Source organism: Nesoenas mayeri (genome assembly GCF_963082525.1).
Source record: "Nesoenas mayeri genome assembly, chromosome: 11".
In the NCBI taxonomy this organism is placed as follows: domain Eukaryota; kingdom Metazoa; phylum Chordata; class Aves; order Columbiformes; family Columbidae; genus Nesoenas; species Nesoenas mayeri.
Genome location: NC_137563.1, coordinates 4,545,085 through 4,563,538, shown reverse-complemented (window position 1 = coordinate 4,563,538; position 18,454 = coordinate 4,545,085). Strand labels below are relative to the sequence as shown.

The 18,454-nt window shown below is 42.6% G+C and overlaps 1 protein-coding gene across 1 annotated transcript in view; it reads left to right on the top strand.

Moving 5' to 3' along the window:
- The window catches only part of ARNT2 (aryl hydrocarbon receptor nuclear translocator 2), a gene marked incomplete at both ends in the record, with an annotated part of 97,268 nt that extends 81,817 nt beyond the window's left edge, over positions 1-15,451 (top strand). The window contains 7 exons of the mRNA XM_080351116.1: positions 1,494-1,566; positions 1,724-1,847; positions 6,214-6,313; positions 8,443-8,581; positions 10,662-10,827; positions 13,288-13,424; positions 15,353-15,451. Of these exons, the coding sequence (XP_080207242.1) occupies positions 1,494-1,566; positions 1,724-1,847; positions 6,214-6,313; positions 8,443-8,581; positions 10,662-10,827; positions 13,288-13,424; positions 15,353-15,451 (838 nt within the window). The remainder of the gene's footprint in view (positions 1-1,493; positions 1,567-1,723; positions 1,848-6,213; positions 6,314-8,442; positions 8,582-10,661; positions 10,828-13,287; positions 13,425-15,352) is intronic.
- Positions 15,452-18,454: the final 3,003 nt, after the last annotated feature.

Sequence of the window (18,454 nt, the reverse complement as noted above, 5' to 3'; positions counted from 1 at the left end):
TCTGCCTTCTCCATGGTATGGATGATGCCCAGACAAGGGCCAGCTTGGCATTAGGACAGAGCTGAGTTTGTCTGTCCGCAAACAATCCCACAAACCTGCGTTCAGATAAATGAGGTTCCTGATATCCCAACCTGAGGATGGCATAAGTCCAAACAAGAAGGCATAAGTTCACATTTCAATAGTAAAATTCTGGTCTTGAAGCATCAGTAGCTCTTTTGCCTTTCATTTCCAACAGATTGGGTTTTATTTCTGATAAACTGTACTACACAGTGGCTTTTTGTGTAGAAGTTTTGTTACAGTACCATCAAAATTTCCAATAGCAACGATTAATATAACTGTCTCTGATTTTTTTTTTTTAATTGGGAGCTTTGAATTTTTGTCCTTTCAGAATTAAAAAGAGCAAGTGAAGAAGTGGATTCAGAAGATCACTGTGCTTATAGATTTACTACAACTATATAAAAGATGTGTAGATTTTTATAAATAAGCAATATTTACACATGTCGAATGTGAATATGCCTGACTTACAACCACTTGTATGCTGTCCCTACAGGCGGCCTGTTAGTTAATTCTCATGACTTCCAATGATTTTATCTGTTGGTATTGGCTAATTGTCGTAGTTAAGTAACAGTGCCTGACACTGAACACAAATCAGCTGCATTTAAAGGATCTGCAGAGTTTTCACCACTGAAGCTCTTCATTCTGCCATATGACCCCTAATGTTTATTAGCTCTGGCAGCTTCTTTTGAAGTATTTTTCTGTTGCTGCACCACATTTAATTTTTCCTAAATTCTTATAATTGGATTAAGGCTTATTACTTCCAGTGATTTTTATCTCATTTGAACAACGGATATTTTTTGTTCAATTCTGATTAGACTTGTGTTTTCTGTAGCACTTGTCAACACAAATTGATTTTACGTAATGTCTTGATTTTATATAGTAGCACAAGCAATTTATTTCTGGACATTCACTCCCTTAAAAGCTTTCAAAAATTGAATAGAATCTGGACTTGGATCATGAGGAAAGTAGAACCACAGTATGTAAAGCAGGTTTTATTACAAAGAAGGATTTATATGCAGTTCTTTCTGTCTCAACAGGTTGTTCCATTTGATATGATGTGCTTCAGATAGAGCTTTGATCACATTTTCTTATTCACTGGCGTAATTGTGTTAATGTTACTGATGGTTCCTGTTTACTTCAGCAGGATCAGTGAAGGGGTCTGGTATATTCTTCAGTAACATGAGGGAGACATTCTTGGTTTCTTAGTAGTGAATTCTTAAATCCTTTATAAAGAGGCTGTATTCCATCCTCCATTACTTACCCACCTACATTTCTTGCTATTCCAGCAAAACTTCGTGTGCCCTGTTGCATTCCTGTGGTACAACCTTTCTCAATGAAAAACGTTTGAAAACAGATGAATCTCACAGGAAAGGATTTACTAAATCACCTGCATCTTAATTGTTTTTTGTAACTAATTCATTTTGTCTCTTTTGCAGACAACTTCAGCAGCAGCAAGCAGAACTTGAAGTACATCAAAGAGATGGGCTGTCATCCTATGACTTATCTCAGGTGGAATTTCTCAAATTTTTACTTTTGTGCCTCTGATCCTTTAAAATGCATAGTAATGGTAGATTTCAGCACAATTAAAAATACATTGTGACTTTCCTTGAATTCCTTTTTGTCAAATACAATGGAGGGAATTACATTCCTCCGTGTATCTCAACAGGTGCCTGTTCCCAGTATACCAGCTAATGTTCATGAGGGTGGAAAGTCTGTGGAGAAACCTGATGCAATCTTCTCCCAAGAGAGAGATCCTAGATTTGCTGAGATGTTTGCTGGAATAACTGCTTGTAAGTGAACGTCTCTGTTTAATTTTTAATACATGTTAAGGTTGGTTACATGGTATGTAGCACAGCTTCGAGAGAATGAAGAGAAACTACAACATGGCAGAGAAATTTCCAAGCAATGTCAGTCTTCAGGACATTTCCTAGAATTTGCCTTTATCTCCCCTAAAGATGATGAGGAGTAAATTCAAGGAGGGAAGGACAGCTTTTATGTCACCAGATCTACCTATGTTTGATTCTCTTTTCATTTCACAGGGGCACCTTGAGCAGTGTTCGTAGATACTAAACCTACTGGGCAGAACTTGCCATTTCAGAGTATATATTTTCTTTCTTAAACAGCAGATGTGAGTTCATCTCTCTAAATAGACCTGGATTAAGATAGGCCTGCACTTTTTTATCAGATCACCAGCTTTTGCACTGATGCTTTCAGGTGCATATGCTGCCGTGAATTGTAATAATATACTTGTTTTCTGGTCAGTTGAGGCATCTTCAATCACATTACCTGTCATTGAGTCCTTGCTCTTTGTCCCACAAGTTTTGGACGTGTTGGCAAGTTCTTTTAAGAGTGGTAGGAGTCTCAGAAATAGTACATTCTTCTATATTTTGTGGAAATTACTGTGAGGACCCTCACTGGAGAGTATCCCAGTCCTGTTCCAAGAGGTAGCAGCCAACTTGTCAGTCAGACAGATGACACTGACTTCAACTAGCCCCAGCCATACTGCCTGTTGCCCTGACAGACAGAAGTCATTGAGAAGACTGGCAGCTGAAGGGGTCATCCGAAATATATCTGTAGGAAACCAGGCTCATTAATTCCACTGCTTGTGGAAGAACTCATTAATTGTTTATTGTTCTCAACTGTCCTCACTGAAGAAGAGAGGTTTTTTACATTTGTTTTAAATAAATCAACATGCCAGTGTCACACAGTGCATGAAGGAAACGACCCACAGGGTTTGACTCCAGGGGTGTGTGGAGATGACCTAACTGCATTGGTTTCTTGTGCCTGGCTTGGCCTTTTCAAATGGAGAAGGCATTGTAACTGCAGGACAGACTTAATAGTCTGTCCTCCTGTTGCTAGGACTTCTCTGTTATTCCTGTTGATCCTCGTCTGTCTACTCTAACAGTGAAGTCAACAGCTGAGGCCATAAAAGGGGTCTATTAGAAGGTAGCAAGACTCCAACCCTAAACACCAGAATATGTTTTTCCAAGCAAGAACATCCTGCTTTTTGGCTGCCTTATTGGCTTTTTTTCAGGCAGCTCTCAACTGTTTGTGGGGAGGGGTTAGGGTTAAGGGTCTATCAAGCTGTGAGGTAGCTGGGAGGTTATGTTCTTGGAAATGCCATTTGTCTTTTCATTCTTATCAATTTACAGGCTATGCTTTTTTTGGGACATTCACGCTGTCTAAATTTCTCCTGGGAGCTGTGATCAAGGTCTTCTCTGAATGATAAAAAGAGATGGTTCACAGAGATGAGATACACTGTCCAAAAACAATATTGACAAACCTGCATGCTGCCTGCAAGACATTTGCATTACATTCATACTCGATCTCATTCTCTGCTATGTTCTGTAAAAATACAGCTTTGACATAGGGAGATTGTTGCCATAATTCCATACAGTGGCCACACGTAATTAAAAAACGAACGTGGGGAGAGGAAGCCTGGCTTCACGGGTTCATGCAAATGCCTTGAAGCACAGGATGATGTGGGTCTTACAGAGATCTTCATTCTACAGGCAGAAACTCTGGTCCTCATGGGAGAAGGACATGTCATTGACCAGTACAGTGATGGGGTTTAGAGGGAAACAAGTCTAAGGATGCATGTTAAAAACACCAAATAAAAATAGGTTTTCAGTGCTGTACCAAAGGTGAGAGAAGTAGCGTGTGAAGTCCTGAGTGGGACTGCAGCTGGAAGAGATGTGGGCCAGATTCAGAGGCTGAAGAGCATTCAGTGAAACTCAGGAAAGAGATTTTAAAGCCGAATAAGCCTTTGCGATTAGTGTAGCCATTCCTTTTGTCTTGGCCCCATCCTGTGGCACAGACCATGGAAGCTGCCATGGCAACTCTGCTCCACTTGAGGAATTCCAGTTCATTTAGGTCACTCTCCATTTTGCTGGCGACTTGTTCTCAAATACCTAAAGTACCCCCAGGATTTTGGCTCAGTCTCTTCCAACCCTGAGAGTTTGGTATCCCTGTAAAGGCTGGCCTTAGAAAATGGGACATCTCATGCAAGAATGACATTACTACAAAAGAAAGCAAAATCATCTGTCCTTCTCAGAGATGTTGCAACCCATTCTCAATCCTTCCTACCACATATGTGACCTTCTCTAGACCTTGTCCCCATTTTTCCCTTTTTCTTTATACGAGAGCGTAGGTTTGCAGCCCAGACTCAGTGTCTGTGCAGGGTGACATGTAACCAGTGAGGAATTTCTACACATTTATACATTACAGAGGAAAAGCAATGACAGCTTGCATCAGTGGCAGACATGTTTCTTCTCCAGCGTTCCTGTGAGGTAATTTGAGGTGACTTTTTTATTTGGAAGGCGAGCTTCGGTTCTTGTTAGGAACATAACATTAATAAGAACTTAGATGACAGAGATCTGGTGTATATTGGATGCCTTTGATGAGTCACACTCACAAGGTCTCTAAAAGCTAGGGGAAACTCAAACATGCTTCTGTTAGTTGTGAGCTGAGTGGGTCTTTAGTCCAGGAGAGCACCTTGTGAAATGAGTGGGAATCTGAAAAGAGCGAAGGGGAATGTGAGCAGGCAGACCTGGTTTCTAGGCCAGTCAGAGGTATGTGGCAACAAATGGTTGCAGAGCCATCAGCATGTTGCAGGATGTTCTGTACTTGGAGGTGGTAAGGGAAGATGGGGAAAGTGAATAAAGGGTGGTGTATCAGACCTTTAAATTAGTTTAAGAAAAGTAGTCGTAGCGAGGTTTCCCTGGGCTTTGGAATGATCCAGTGGCAGAAAATTAAATTAAGGGACCAAATGGCATTGTTCACCCAATCTCATTTCATTCAATTAGAGATTGATTTCTAATTAACAGTAGACTATAAAAGTTAATGGCTTCTCCATATGTGCCTTATTCACTGTGCTAGTCTGTTTTACACCCCACTGGGATGCTTGCATCCTATCTCATGGCTCTCTCAAGCCACATATAGGACAGCAAAATCTGTGAGAAACCAGTGGTTTGTGCCGCCACAGCCTTGGGGACACTCAAAAGCAAAGTGCCTGTAGCCACCTGTGAGATGGAAATGCAGGTGGGGGCTGCAGTATCACCCAGGCTTGCAGGTGGTCACCCACAGGTCTACAGATGTGCCACCAAGCGTTGCGTGTTCCTCTCTGGCTGTCAGCTGATCAGGACAGGGACTCTGACACTATTCCTTGGGATGTTCAACCCAGGGGCGTCTGAGGCCTCAGCCACTACCTCAGTGTAAAGAGGCTGCAATCAGCAGCAGCCCTGGAGGGCTTCTTCTGGAGCTGCTTCTTCAGACCAGGCTTGTTTCATGTGGCATTCCTCCATTCCCCTGGGCAGACTCTCCCATCTTTCTTCCAGAAGACTTTGTTTTTCCCCTTTCCAGTCTGTAGCTGGGACCCACACACCCATCACTGCCCATCTGGGACCCACGCACCCATCACTGCCCATCTGGGACCCACACACCCATCACTGCCTGTCTGGGACCCACGCACCCATCACTGCCCATCTGGGACCCACACACCCATCACTGCCCGTCTGGGACCCACGCACCCATCACTGCCCACCTGGGACCCAGGCACCCATCACTGCCCACCTGGGACCCAGGCACCCGTCACTGCCCACCTGGGACCCACACACCCATCACTGCCCACCTGGGACCCACACACCCATCACTGCCCACCTGGGACCCACACACCCATCACTGCCCACCTAGGACCCAGGCACCCATCACTGCCCACCTGGGACACACACACCCATCACTACCCACTTGGGACCCACGCACCCATCACTGTCTGCTTCGGCCAGACCCACTCTCTGTGTCCCATTCCTCCTCATGTCTATGTGGTCAGGAGCAGCTTCCAGCGGGCACAGAGAAGGTCTGGGCTGCATGGTTGGAGGGCACGTACCAGTGTTATGTTCCATGCAAACAATAGCATAAATGAGGTACATCCTGGGAAGCGGGTATGAAGTAGACACAAACCAGCTGTGCCTCTTGTTTCGTACTGACTTGTCAAATAGCCCTTCTGTGTCATTCTTAATGTGTTCCATAGGGCTTCTTCATCAGTGTTTAAGAAGGAAAGAAAAATCCCTGCTGCATATATACATGGCAATTCTCATTAAATAATTTTGCCTTAATTTTCTCATCCCCTAAACTCTGTGATTTGTTTTCCTTTTGTAGCAGATAAAAAAATGATGGCATCAGCATCCACAGCAGGAAACCAGCAGCTTTACTCACAGGGAAGCCCATTTCAGCCGGGACATTCGGGAAAGACTTTCAGGTACTGGCTACATGATGTCTCGGCAGTTGCAAGATGAGATGATTTGGATATCTCTGTTCAAAACAGTGGCTGATAAGTAGATACTTGTTGCTGTGATGAGGTAATTGGACACAGCTAAGAGATATTCAGGGTGCATGTTGTTGCCTTCCAGCTGGCAGCACAGGTTTGGCTGATGTGAAGTTTAAGAGTTTGCCTGCATTTCCAGTCACTTTCTAAGAATCTGGTAACAGTGATGATATTCACCATAGTGCCCTTCATATCACTGTTCCAGGAACGTGATACTGAAGTTTCATTCTCCTGTTTTAGACCAACAAAGATTGTGAAAGTGAAAGAACAACCATTCAGAGGTTGTAAGTTCCAGGAATTAGAAAACATCTGCAAACTATAATTGTATTTAAACCAATGCGTTCTTAAAGTTAGGATTGCTAATAATGTCAGTGGGGAGAAATAAAATCCCCGTGCGTATGTTTTGTCAAATTAAAACAAAAAACAACTTGGAGGAGGAAGGTTATGACAGTAAATTAAAGTGTCTTTTAATTGGATATTGTATATTACTGAATAGATGACTTGCCATCTTGGAATTTGGCCTGTATTTTGTTAATTTCCTTTGTTAATTTGTTTGCTTTGTTAATTCCTATAGCTTTTTTCCTACTGCTGTTCTATTACATCAAGTAATGACACATCTGCTGGCTTTTCCACCCTCCGTGAACTGTCGTCCCTTAATGTTCTCCAGGCTGGTCCATTTGGTCACTGAGCCTGGGCAGCCTTTAGGTGCTGTTTTACAGGCTGCTGGTTTCAAAGCATATTCCAGATGCAGTCCAGGCCCTTGTACAGTGGGACTGGCCAGTCGGGCTGGGATGTCCTTCTGCATCCAGCCAGATTTAGGTGGACTTTCTAGTCTGCATTTCCCCCTTTGGAGATTCTGTAGTAGCAAAAAAGAAACATAAAGAAATAGAAAACAAGCTCTGCAAAGACTCTCTAAGCACACACTTTGCTTTTAGGCAGCCTAAGAAAGACAGAATAACAACTCCCATATTCAAATGCCTGCCACGTTTTGGTTACTGCTCTGGGAGGGGTTTTGTCAGCCTTCTCAGAGGTTCACATTCCTGCTTCCTCTCTGCTCAGCCTTGTTTATTTCTCTTTCTGCATAACTGTGAAAACAGACAATAGGGAAGGGATTGGAGCAAAGTGCATGCTGTTTCAATTCATGTACAAAAGCCATTTTATATGTAGTGTCTTCATTTATATTCATTTATCTATTTATATATGACATCTAAAATAATAAATGGATATTTTATATATAAAATGATATAAAAGCGCATTCACAAGTCTGGTTGTAGAGATTCAGTTGTTCAAGACTTCACAAGACTAAAATGGTAAAGTGTAGCAATCCTTCATCAAATTTTCCTTCTAATTAGGAATTTCTGGGAAATTTCTCTATAGTGAAATTCAGTAATTAGGAAACAGTTAACACATAAACAAGTTCCTTTGGGAATACTTTTTTTTTCTTTTTTTTTTTTAATTCCAAATCTATTACATTGGTTTAAGTTTCTGTCTTGGTTATTCTTTCGCGTAGGTATATAGCTGCATACCCTTCTTTAGAATCATTTGGTGAAAACAGGAATTAAAAGCTCAGATTTTTAGTATGTATTGCACACTTCTTCATTTCCCACGCAGGAGACAAAGCAGCACTTACAACTGTCATCTTTTTGTACACCTTCATTTAGGATGGCATTTAAGCAAATGCCTTAAGTACTGTTGATTTAAGCACAAATTATAAATAAAGCATCTGCTTGAATACACTCTACAAGCAGGTTTTTTAATGCATTAAACATTGAACTAGTATGGAGCTAAGTGTTTGTGCACTGTGTGTTAGACTGACTTTATCCTTCCAAGCCATTCTAAAGACATTAATGTCATTCAAAATAATTTTGCCCTCTGTGTCTGTTTGAACTGGCATTTTAGAATGCTGAAAGCTTTCATAGTTTTGTGATGGTTTTAAGTCATTTTTTTATTAAGAGAGAAGAAACAATTAGGTTTAAGGTGATTATGAAAATGTTCATATATGAAATACTGTTTGTGCATGGAGAATATATCCTACAAACGAGGCGCTGTCTCTTTTCCTTTAGTTCGTCTGTGGTGCATGTCCCTGGTGTGAACGACATCCAGTCGTCTTCATCAACGGGCCAGAATCTGACACAGATTTCTCGCCAGCTAAACCAGAGTCAGGTTGCCTGGACAGGAAATCGCCCACCATTTCCAGGACAGGTATTGATTAAAGGTGTTTTATTTTCATGTTCATTAAAGGTTTGCAATCCCTGTGCTTTCTACAGAAGAATTAGTAAACCCTATTTATAACATGGTGAAATGTACTTTGTCGTTATCATTTGTGGTTGGAGAGCAATGAGTTTCCCCGCTTCTGTTCCTTGAGAGAGCTGCCCTATGTGTAACTGCATTTAATTTGTAATAGTGTCGATAATAGTGGCAGTCGTAACTCCAACATGAATCCCAGTGGTAGAGCTCAGCCCTGCACTTATATTTATATGTGCACTGAATGAAATAAAAAGAGGGCAGCTGTTCAGCTTTAGTATTAATCCTGTGAATTAAATCTTTCTTGGACCAAGCCCTTGCACCCAGCAACGTTACCCTCAGTTGGCAGAGTTATCAGAAAGGGGCACATACAAATCCAGCTATAATGTGAATTCAGAGCAGAGGCTGCTGAGCCCAGTGTAGCTCATGTGCTGTAGGAAACAGCACATCCCTCCATCAGGTGGCCTGTGCTTGACAATGTTTGCCCAGAAATCACCTTGTGGTCTGTGCAACAATAGAAAAACTGTTTTGAAACTCCATTAAAGACAAATAATAGGAAATAATCATGTTTGATCTATCATTAACACTGCTCTTAATCACTCTTGACTTCACATTGTTCGGTAGGTTAGAATGGCTTGTTGGGGCAGGCACTGAATAGTTTTTTGGTAACTGAATTGTTTCCACATTAATTACTGTTTTTTCCCAGCCGTCAGTGTACCATTGTTATTCTCTCACACCTGTTTAATGAAATGCTGTCATAACATTAATTTTCCCTTTTTAGTGATCTGGAGTATTCTAAAAATTACTTAAAGAAAAATGTACTCATCCCTCCTACCATCCAAATTCCGTCCAAGTCAACAGAGTTTGTATGTGAGTGTAGGGAAATCGGAATTCATTCATCAATTGTAAATAAAGTAAAATAGAGTTAAACCCTGCAGAAGTGATACATCATGCTTTCACTGTCTTTGTAGAAAGCTTTAGAAATGTACTATTTCTTAGCTTGGAACTGAGCTAAAGAGTTAATAGCATCTTCATCACGTTATATGCCTGTTGGGATCTGTTTTCCTCCCCCCAGCTCCCTTACATTTGTCCAAGAAAATAGCTTCACTTGAGTGCATTGATTGCCAATAACACTGCACATCATTAGAAGTATCCAGACATGTAATCACCTTTAATTTCTATTTCTGGAATTGGTTAGGCAGCGAGTTTTTCTTGGAGCTGCTGGATTTGTTCATAATGCAGGAAACCGTTTATAAGCAGATAGTGTCTGTAGCGTTACACATTGCTGCAGCACGTGACTTCGGATGTGACACTTCACATCGCTTTAGTCTCAGGGTGCACGTCTCAAAGCAGTCTTGCAGCCTTTAATCATGTGTGTAGCATCCTTGGAGACCCTGTGACAAAGCCATTATGTAGATGAAAATGACAGCAAGGTGGTTTTTCATACCCTTGAATTAACTCAGCTGCCCAGCTAAAGCAAAGTTAGACTGTTTCTTCCCTGCTCCCAGGGCTGGTGATTCACACTCCAAAGCCTTTTACAAGGCAAAATAACTTGGCTGCATGTACTTCTTAGGCAGGGAAAGAAAGCAGCTCATTAGCTTTGAAACCTCTTTGACCATTTACCCCCCAAGCACTGGAGACTCTACTCATTTGAGAACCGTATATGTTCTGCAAGACATTCTGATAACTGTAATTTTACTGGCGCGCTGCAAAATCAAAACACACGGCAAATAAAGTTGAATTCTTTGTAGCTGTTCAGTTTGAGATGAATTCTTGTAACAGAGGTGAAGGAAATCATGTTTTTCCAAATAGCTCTGATACTGAGTACGTGCGAGATAATCAGCAGGTTTATAGTCTGTTGTGTTCCTTATGCAGCAACAAGTTGGCTTTGACAGAAATGAAATACGTCTGAGACAGGAATAACGTACCTGTTTGCATCCGCAGAGTTTATTTAGTCTTTACACTTTTAAACAGTGAGTCTGCTGCGCTATTCCTCAACAATAAAACTCATTCCTTTCTTTCACCCCTTGTTCCGCAGCAAATTCCGTCTCAGTCTGGCAAGGCTCAGTCGTCTCCCTTTGGGATTGGGACCAGTCACACCTACCCGGCGGATCCATCCTCATACAGCCCCCTTTCCAGCCCCGCCACCTCTTCTCCCAGTGGGAATGCCTACTCCAGCTTAGCAAACCGAAGTGCAGGCTTTGGTAAGTTTTAAATGACTTAACGCACAAAATGAAACTCTCCGGCGTTAACTTCATTAAAAATCCTCCAACCTGTTATTTTGATGGGTTGGCTGGGAAGCCCAGTGCGTGAAAGGGTTTTGTTTTCTCCCACTGAGCAGAGTGGACTGAGATGACCTGTTCCCTCTGTGCTACATCTCCACATCCAACACACTTGAGAATATTGTGGCATTTTATGGTGTGCGGGCTTTTTTTTCCTTCAGTGAATGATGTCATGAAAGATTCAGCTAGTTCATCACTAGTACACATGTTCCCAAGTCGTAGTCAGCAGGTTCAGTTTCTTTTCACTTCTCAGGAGAACACTTATGGCACAAATTTACATTCTTTTCATTTGTTAAGTTCCCTGGCTGCCTGTCCATGTCCTCTTGCCCAGAGGCGGCTTGTTGGAGTTTGGCTGCAGACAGGATATTTTTGTACCCACAATACTACTAACCTAATGAGAGTAGGTGCCATGTTTTGAAATGGTTTTCTTTTCCTATTACATGCTCATTTAGTGCCTTTCAGACTGTGACCCAGTGGGTGACCTCTTCATAAATTTTCTGCACTCCACCAGCACAATAATATTCAAGAGAAAAAGCATTATGAATCCATCAGTGATAAACCCATTTGGAGTCCTTGAAAAATGTTGCTGGCTGATAACAATATGTGATTCCAAAAAGGTGTAGGTAGCACTGTGCTAATATTTGTCATTTTTCTGTTATCCCTTGAGAATAAAATGGGTGCAGAGCTGTTGCAGCTCAACCTCGCGGAGCACAGACCTGCTCTGCGTTGACTAGAAAAAGGGCATTGAAACAGAGCTCTTCTCAGAGACCTTATTCATGCCTGCATTTCCACCAGGCTTTGTACATTTGTTTATGAGACAGCCTTGCATTTCAGGCCTAAGCTACTTGGCAAGAACGCTTTTGCCTAATGAGAAACATTTCCTGACCTACATCAGTTTGGATACTATTAATAACACAGCCTTCACAGAGATGAATGTCTTGAACCTCCGCCTAGCAGTAACCGTTTTGCTGAAAAGAAGCTTCATTTGCCTCATTGAGTTAATTTCAATGTATTGTTCTGAGAAAAAAAAGAATAACCGTGCCGTTTTCTTTTGAAGGGTAACTTAGATGAATTTAGCTTTGGCCCATGAAGTGGCTGCAGGGTTTCTGAGTCAGCTCAATTATTGGTTATGGTAATGTCAGTAAGGGAAGAGCTGTAATTATCTACTTCAGATGTGATAGAAATATGTCACTACAGCCTGTTTGCTTTCCTGTAAAATGCTCACTTTGTGTGTTTTGCGTGGTTTAGCTGGCAGCCAAGAGGACTGGACTAAGCATGTGTTTCTGTATTTTCTGAAGCCACAGCTGTGAGTAGTGACTGATGTGACACAATGGAGTCTGGTTACCAGAGACCTGACACAGCACGTGTGTGGAAGTTTGGCACGGGAGAATGGGCACCTTGGCAGAGGGCGCTGATAATTGGGGAGAACCAGGTCTACCCAGCTCGATTCTCTGCACTCAGGGGAAAACAGGCAAAAATAGTAGGAGTAGATATATTAAAAAAAAATAGTTTTGAGAAAAAGTATAACCCTGGCAGCAAGCTTTCTAAAATGCTGGTTCTTAGAAGAAGACATTATAAGTAATTGAAGGAAGATTTTATACATATACATAGTCTGTAGAAATACAGGGTAAAATTAGTCCAGCTTAAGTGTGACCTGTGACTGTAGTCACGAAAAGTGTACCTTTAACAGGTGATCAGATTAATGTGTGTGGCATCACGTTTGTTTTTGTTTTGGTAGACTACTTAGAAGAAATTAATATTTAATTTTAGAAGAAATTTAAATGGCCTCAGACTTTTAAGAAACCATCACCATACTAACAGGATAATAAATGGCTATAAGCTGCATGTTAAATCATTTTCCTGGAGGACAAGATAGTGCAGCAAGCAATAGTCTGCATTTAATACAGCAAGAGTGTTGTATGTTGATCTGTTTTTAAATCTGCTTACAAGATCTGAAAATGTTTTCCTTAGATGAGTAGGCAACTGTGCACCCACTGCTCTACAAGGATTAGTCTTTGAAAGGGAAAGAGCATTCAGATGATGCAGTCTGTTTTTTAAGTGAAATGGTGAATGTTCTTTATTAGTGATTAAAAAGTGATGGGGGAAGCTTGAAAATTGTCTTCTAGCGCCTGGCTTGTGGTGTCACTGTGTGTTTTGCTGTGAGGGATTCACCTGCCGTGTCTGTGCAGCCGTGGCAATGAGCTTTGCTCTGGGGGTGGCCCCCAATCTGCGGTTGGGGCTGAAACTCCTTTGGCTTCCGCCCCGCGGGGTCTTCTTTGCTACGACTCATTTGTGACCACGGGCATTGACGGATGAAGAGCAGGCAGGCGTTTTGAAAGAGCTGCTCTCTGACCTGTGCCCTTTCTCTCCCGCCCCGGCCAGCTGAAGGAGGCCAGAGCAGCGGCCAGTTCCAGGGGAGACCTTCCGAAGTCTGGTCCCAGTGGCAGAGCCAACATCACAACCAGCAAAGCAGCGACCAGCATTCGCACCCGCAGCCCAGTCAGACCGAGGTGTTCCAGGTGAGGAGAGTCCAGACAGCACAACTTCTGACAGCGGCGCTGAAGAACCGCGGTCCTGGATGACCGGGGCGCCATCAGGGCTTGGAGTGATTGCCTCTTGCTGGGTGCTGCCGTGGGTTTGTGTTGCCATTAGCTACAACTGACATGGTTTTGTTTTCTTTACCTTTGCTGATTTAAAGTGCTGTTTGCCCTTCTCTTTGCACCCTTTACTTAGGGCTTTGGTGTTTTGCAGGAAAATAATCTCAAATAGTGTCTTTTTATCCTGGTGCTGGCCCCTGAAATCTCAGTCGAGTCCAGTTAGGCATCAGTGTAATTCTCTTTGATAGTTCAAGCAGGAAAGGAGGCTGACACTGGATAGAAGATAGTGGCCAGTAATTCTTTAAGGTTAAACCCAGTCAGATATCAGATAGCTGGTAAACAATCCTCTTCAACTGCCTTAATTTCAATATTAAGTATCATTTGGGCCTTCACTACAGATGGAGTGGGACTTCAAGTTAGCTAATAACGTCTCTGTCCTTGTGTAGCTTGTTTTGCAATTAGATCAAGAAGACAGTTTGCAACAAAACAATGCAGGAAAGACAGTTCAAGCCTCAAGCAAGGTTTGGAAGTGGGCTACCTCATTATCTTTTAGAAAGTAAATTCACCTGCAAGACTGGGCTCGTGCTCAGTTGCTCGCAGGAACGCTGCAGAAGAGGCGTTAGCCTGAAAATATTCATGTGTGAACAAACCATTGCTTCACACAGGAACAAGTAATATCACTCCATCAGCTACCTGTCTGCGTGCTTGTATCCCGTGTCAGACTTGAGAGGGTTTGTAACTGAGGAGACCTTGCCTCAGAGGAACCAGCAGCAGAAATGCATTCAAAGAGATGGAAATTTGAACAGGTGGGGACAACTGCAACTCCCCCTATGCTGGGGTGGCATGAGGGAAAACATAAAATAAGTGGAAGTTTTGGTCAGAAAATGAAGGCAGCTGAGAAACTGCCTCTTGTGTTCAACCGGGATGCCACAGAGACCTCAGATGGATTTTAGTCTGTCTTAATTTCTCAGTACACAGCAGCTCTCCGTAGTTATTCCTTCAGAGAGCTTTCTTCTTTGCTCCTTAGGTTTTCTTTTATTGTAAGGATAATGAGCCATTCCTGGCAAAACTTGGCTTTGCATTAAGAGCTTATTATTGTAAGGACTGACAGGAAAAGCAAGCGTAAACTCTGGTTTTCTCAGCAAGGGATATCTTTTCCCTGTGGCTTCGGTCTCCGGCTGAGAGGAAAGGTTGAGTATTTTTTGAAGCCTCCTGCAGGGACCTCACTTGGCTCAAGACACGTGGGAGCAATTACCATGAAATGCTGTTTCTCCTGAGAAGTTCCCGCTATTTCCTCTGCCTTTGTACATGCATGAAGGCTGCTTGGGCATCTTGTCGGCTGGGGTGGATGTCCAGGCTTTAGTGTTTCTCAGAGGATGAAGAGCAGTAATAAATGCACTTACAGCGTGCTGGTGAGGGGGCGAGATCCTCCCCAAACCTACGTTCATTCAGCAGGAGCTCCTTCTGTAGGGTGTGGGAGTGTGTGAGATGTTTGTATACTTCCCATATAGTGAAACCGGGGAGGTTGCTTCTCTCCATATGTACCTACGCGTTCCAAGGGGAGCTGTTTCAGCCTGGGAGGAGTATGGGGTACCTCAAATGTGCCTTGTTCAGAGCAACAGTCCAAAACTTATGCCCTGCTAAAGTCCCACCTCCTGTTCAGAAACACTCCAGCAAAACATAAGCAGCGAATAAACCTCAGCCCAGCCCCGTGCACAGGTCTGGGTTTCACCGTGTTTATCTAACCTTTGGACTTTTCTGGTTTTACACTTGAAAAGATGAACAGGAAACAGTTTGTGTCTGGATAACGTGTAAGTGACACTTCACTTTGGTTTTTCCTTATCATGCAGGACATGCTGCCAATGCCGGGAGATCCGACACAGGGTACTGGCAATTACAACATTGAAGATTTTGCTGACCTGGGCATGTTTCCACCATTTTCTGAGTAGCTTGCGAAGCAGAAATGGAAGCTCTTCTCCAAGGCCATTTCGGTGTAATTTCGGCTCTGCTTTTTCTGTGTTGCGTTTCTGTAGAAGCTACTAAACCAGAAGACACATCTCTCATGTTTCAGGTAGTGGTGTAGGGCTTGCTTTCTCCTCCTTGGGGTGCGTCAGTGCCGACAGAGTTGCTCCAGCACTTGTTAGTGTTAGTTGACAGCTCCTTTTTTTATTTGATTTTATTGTCCTCTACCTCAGAGATGAAAAACTTTGCTTGATTTAAAACAAAAAAATCTCTGAGTCTTAAATATTTGAATGTGAATGATACCTAATATTTCCTTTGAATGGTAATTTTTAAATAGATAATGAAGTAACAAAGACTAACAGAGAAAAGGTAAGGTAATGTGTCGTTACAGTGCCTACCGCTCAATTTTGATGCCTTGCTTTAAGCTTAAGTTTCTGGAAGCAGACACAGTATTCTGTTTTCTTTGATTCTCGTAGTTTTTAGGTCACTTTAAATGTGAGATTAAGCAACATAATGTAGGCCTCTCTCACCAGAAGATTCAGCTCCGCCTTTTCTAACTTAAACTTGAATGTGTGTACATTTTGGTATTTTATGTATATCTTGTGCTGTATGAAGTGATTTCCTGTATTGGTTTCTTTTGCCTTTGCAAAGGGTCCATTCTGGAGTGTACTGAAAAGGTCGATGATATATGTGGAGGATTTAGATATCGTGGGAGTCTCCATCTCTTCACATAGGTGTTCTTATTTTTAATTCAGGTGGTTCTCTATTCAGAACAAACATTTACTTACATAAGCTATTAGTCTGGTTTTGCACTGAATTGAGGCCTATAACTCTACACATTTCTCACTGACTGCTTTAGTATCTATTGTTCTTGCTTTCCCGAAAAATATTGCCTCATAAAAAATGACTGTAAACACATCAAAATTGCATCTTCTATAGTAGCTGCATTTCCTTTCTGTGAAGTACCTTTTTATACTGTGAAACCTCACATTTTAACAGTGCAAGGTGGTGGCCTACTACTAGGAAATCATTCAAGCTCATTTGCTTCAAGCAGTGAGATGGTTTTGTAGTGTATCATTTTTTTAGGGTGAGTTGGTAATAGATATCAATTGGACTATTGTCCACTGCGTACACAGTGATAACTTGAATTTTTGCTTGGATTCCCAAGCAATCACTTCTGTTAAACCCTGTTTACCCTATTCTGTTATATATGGGATTTTCAGCCCACCAAGTATGTTGAGGACTCTTGACTAGTCTGAATGCTGCATGCTTTTCTGCAGAGGTAAGTTAATCACCTTCCTCTTCAGCAAGTCCCCTACCATATGTCTTAATCAGAAATGTGGTAGAAAGTTGTTTATTCAGTATTTCGCATGCATGACAGGTTACAGAGGTTGGATTGTAAGGTCAGCATTTTTATCCAGATAGTTTCTTTTGGGATGGGAGGAGAAGGAATCTCCCATGAAGGACAAGGAGCCCAGAGTTCACACGTGCAGGTCATTCATGACTTTGGAGGTTGGATGGTGGTGACCAGCCTTTGCAGAGGAGGAAGGGAGCAGCTTCCCTCAGCCTTTGCTTATTCAGGGGCCATCACAGATCTTGAAACAGCAACCCCCATCTAGAAGACCTGGATTTCTGCAGCAGTTCTTAGACCTCCCAGCAGTCAGCTCTGCCTTCTCTTCACTCCTCTTGAATTGGAGGCTGTACATCACTGCAGTCCATCTGGCCAGGATAATACTTGAGAGGCAGGCAGTGTCTGTCCTGCCGCCTGCTCTGTCTACGTGGGTTTTGTGCTGACAAGCAGCAGAGACAGCTGGGCTGCAGCCAACATGACCCAGGGACGCAGCTTTAGCAGTTGCCCATGCGGTGGTGGTCCCATCCAACTCTGCTTCCCCAGCCTTTCCCGAGAACAGCGTGTAGCTTTCATTATCCAGCAAGAGTCCTTCCTACTGTTCCTCTCGCTAAATCTGGGACCAATGTCTTACCCTATTTGCAAGTGGGGTTAGGGACTCTTTTTTTACAACAATTTTAATCTCTCTGGATGCAGCACTGGAGAGGCCTCAGATCTCCTGGTCTGTACTTGCCTCACCAAATTCACACTGAGAACAAACAAAAACCTTTCATCTCTCCCAGAGATCGGGAAAATACCTTCTTAGGTGAGCAAGCCGTGTGCTTATGCGCTATTATTTTAAATTCATGGATGTTTATGCTCTTGGAGCCTTCTCCCTTTCCGCTAACACACTTGAACGAATGGCTGCTCACTGGATTAGACAGGCAAAGCTCTGCTGTCCCAGAATGAAATTCATTGATGTCTGTAAAAGGTGGCCAGATGCTGCGCCAGCTGTGCAAGGCAGTCAGCATCTGTGCAGCAGGGCGAGCGTTTTAAAAGGGGCTGATCACGAGGGGCTGAGCAGTTTATGTCTCTGCCCAGAAGATGCTTGACACGATAAATGTCAGTTCTAAAATTTTTAAAAAGCATTTATCTGTAAAATGAAAAGTAAAAAGTGAATTGAAAAAATGCTGTTCTTTTGTTTTACCCAACAAACTGCTCAAAGTATAATTATAATTTACTTTTCCTCCTGAATTCAATCTAAAAATAAAGTTCTTTTAAATTTTCTCTCTCCTGAGATCAGCAATGACTTCCTCGGTGTGTCATGGTTTATACCACTGCAGAAGCCTTGTCATGTACAGAACTTGGTTGTGCAGCTACAAGTGCACTGTTAGCAGAATTTCAAGCACATCTCTCTCTTTTTGTTGTTGTTTTTTAAACACAGTATTATATTTTTGAAGCCATTATGCCTGAGGCATCAGAGCGCAGGCTGCTGCTCACCTTGTAGACCGCTCCTGCCTTTCTGCTCCGGAAAGGGGGTGGCTGCTCTGTGGAGGAGCGGTCCAGATAGTGCCAGGTTTGGGTTTTCCCGGTGAGCTGTTACCATCCCCGTTTCTGTTCACCCATCCCAGCGCTTCCTTCTTGATGTTTCCCCCTCTCTCCC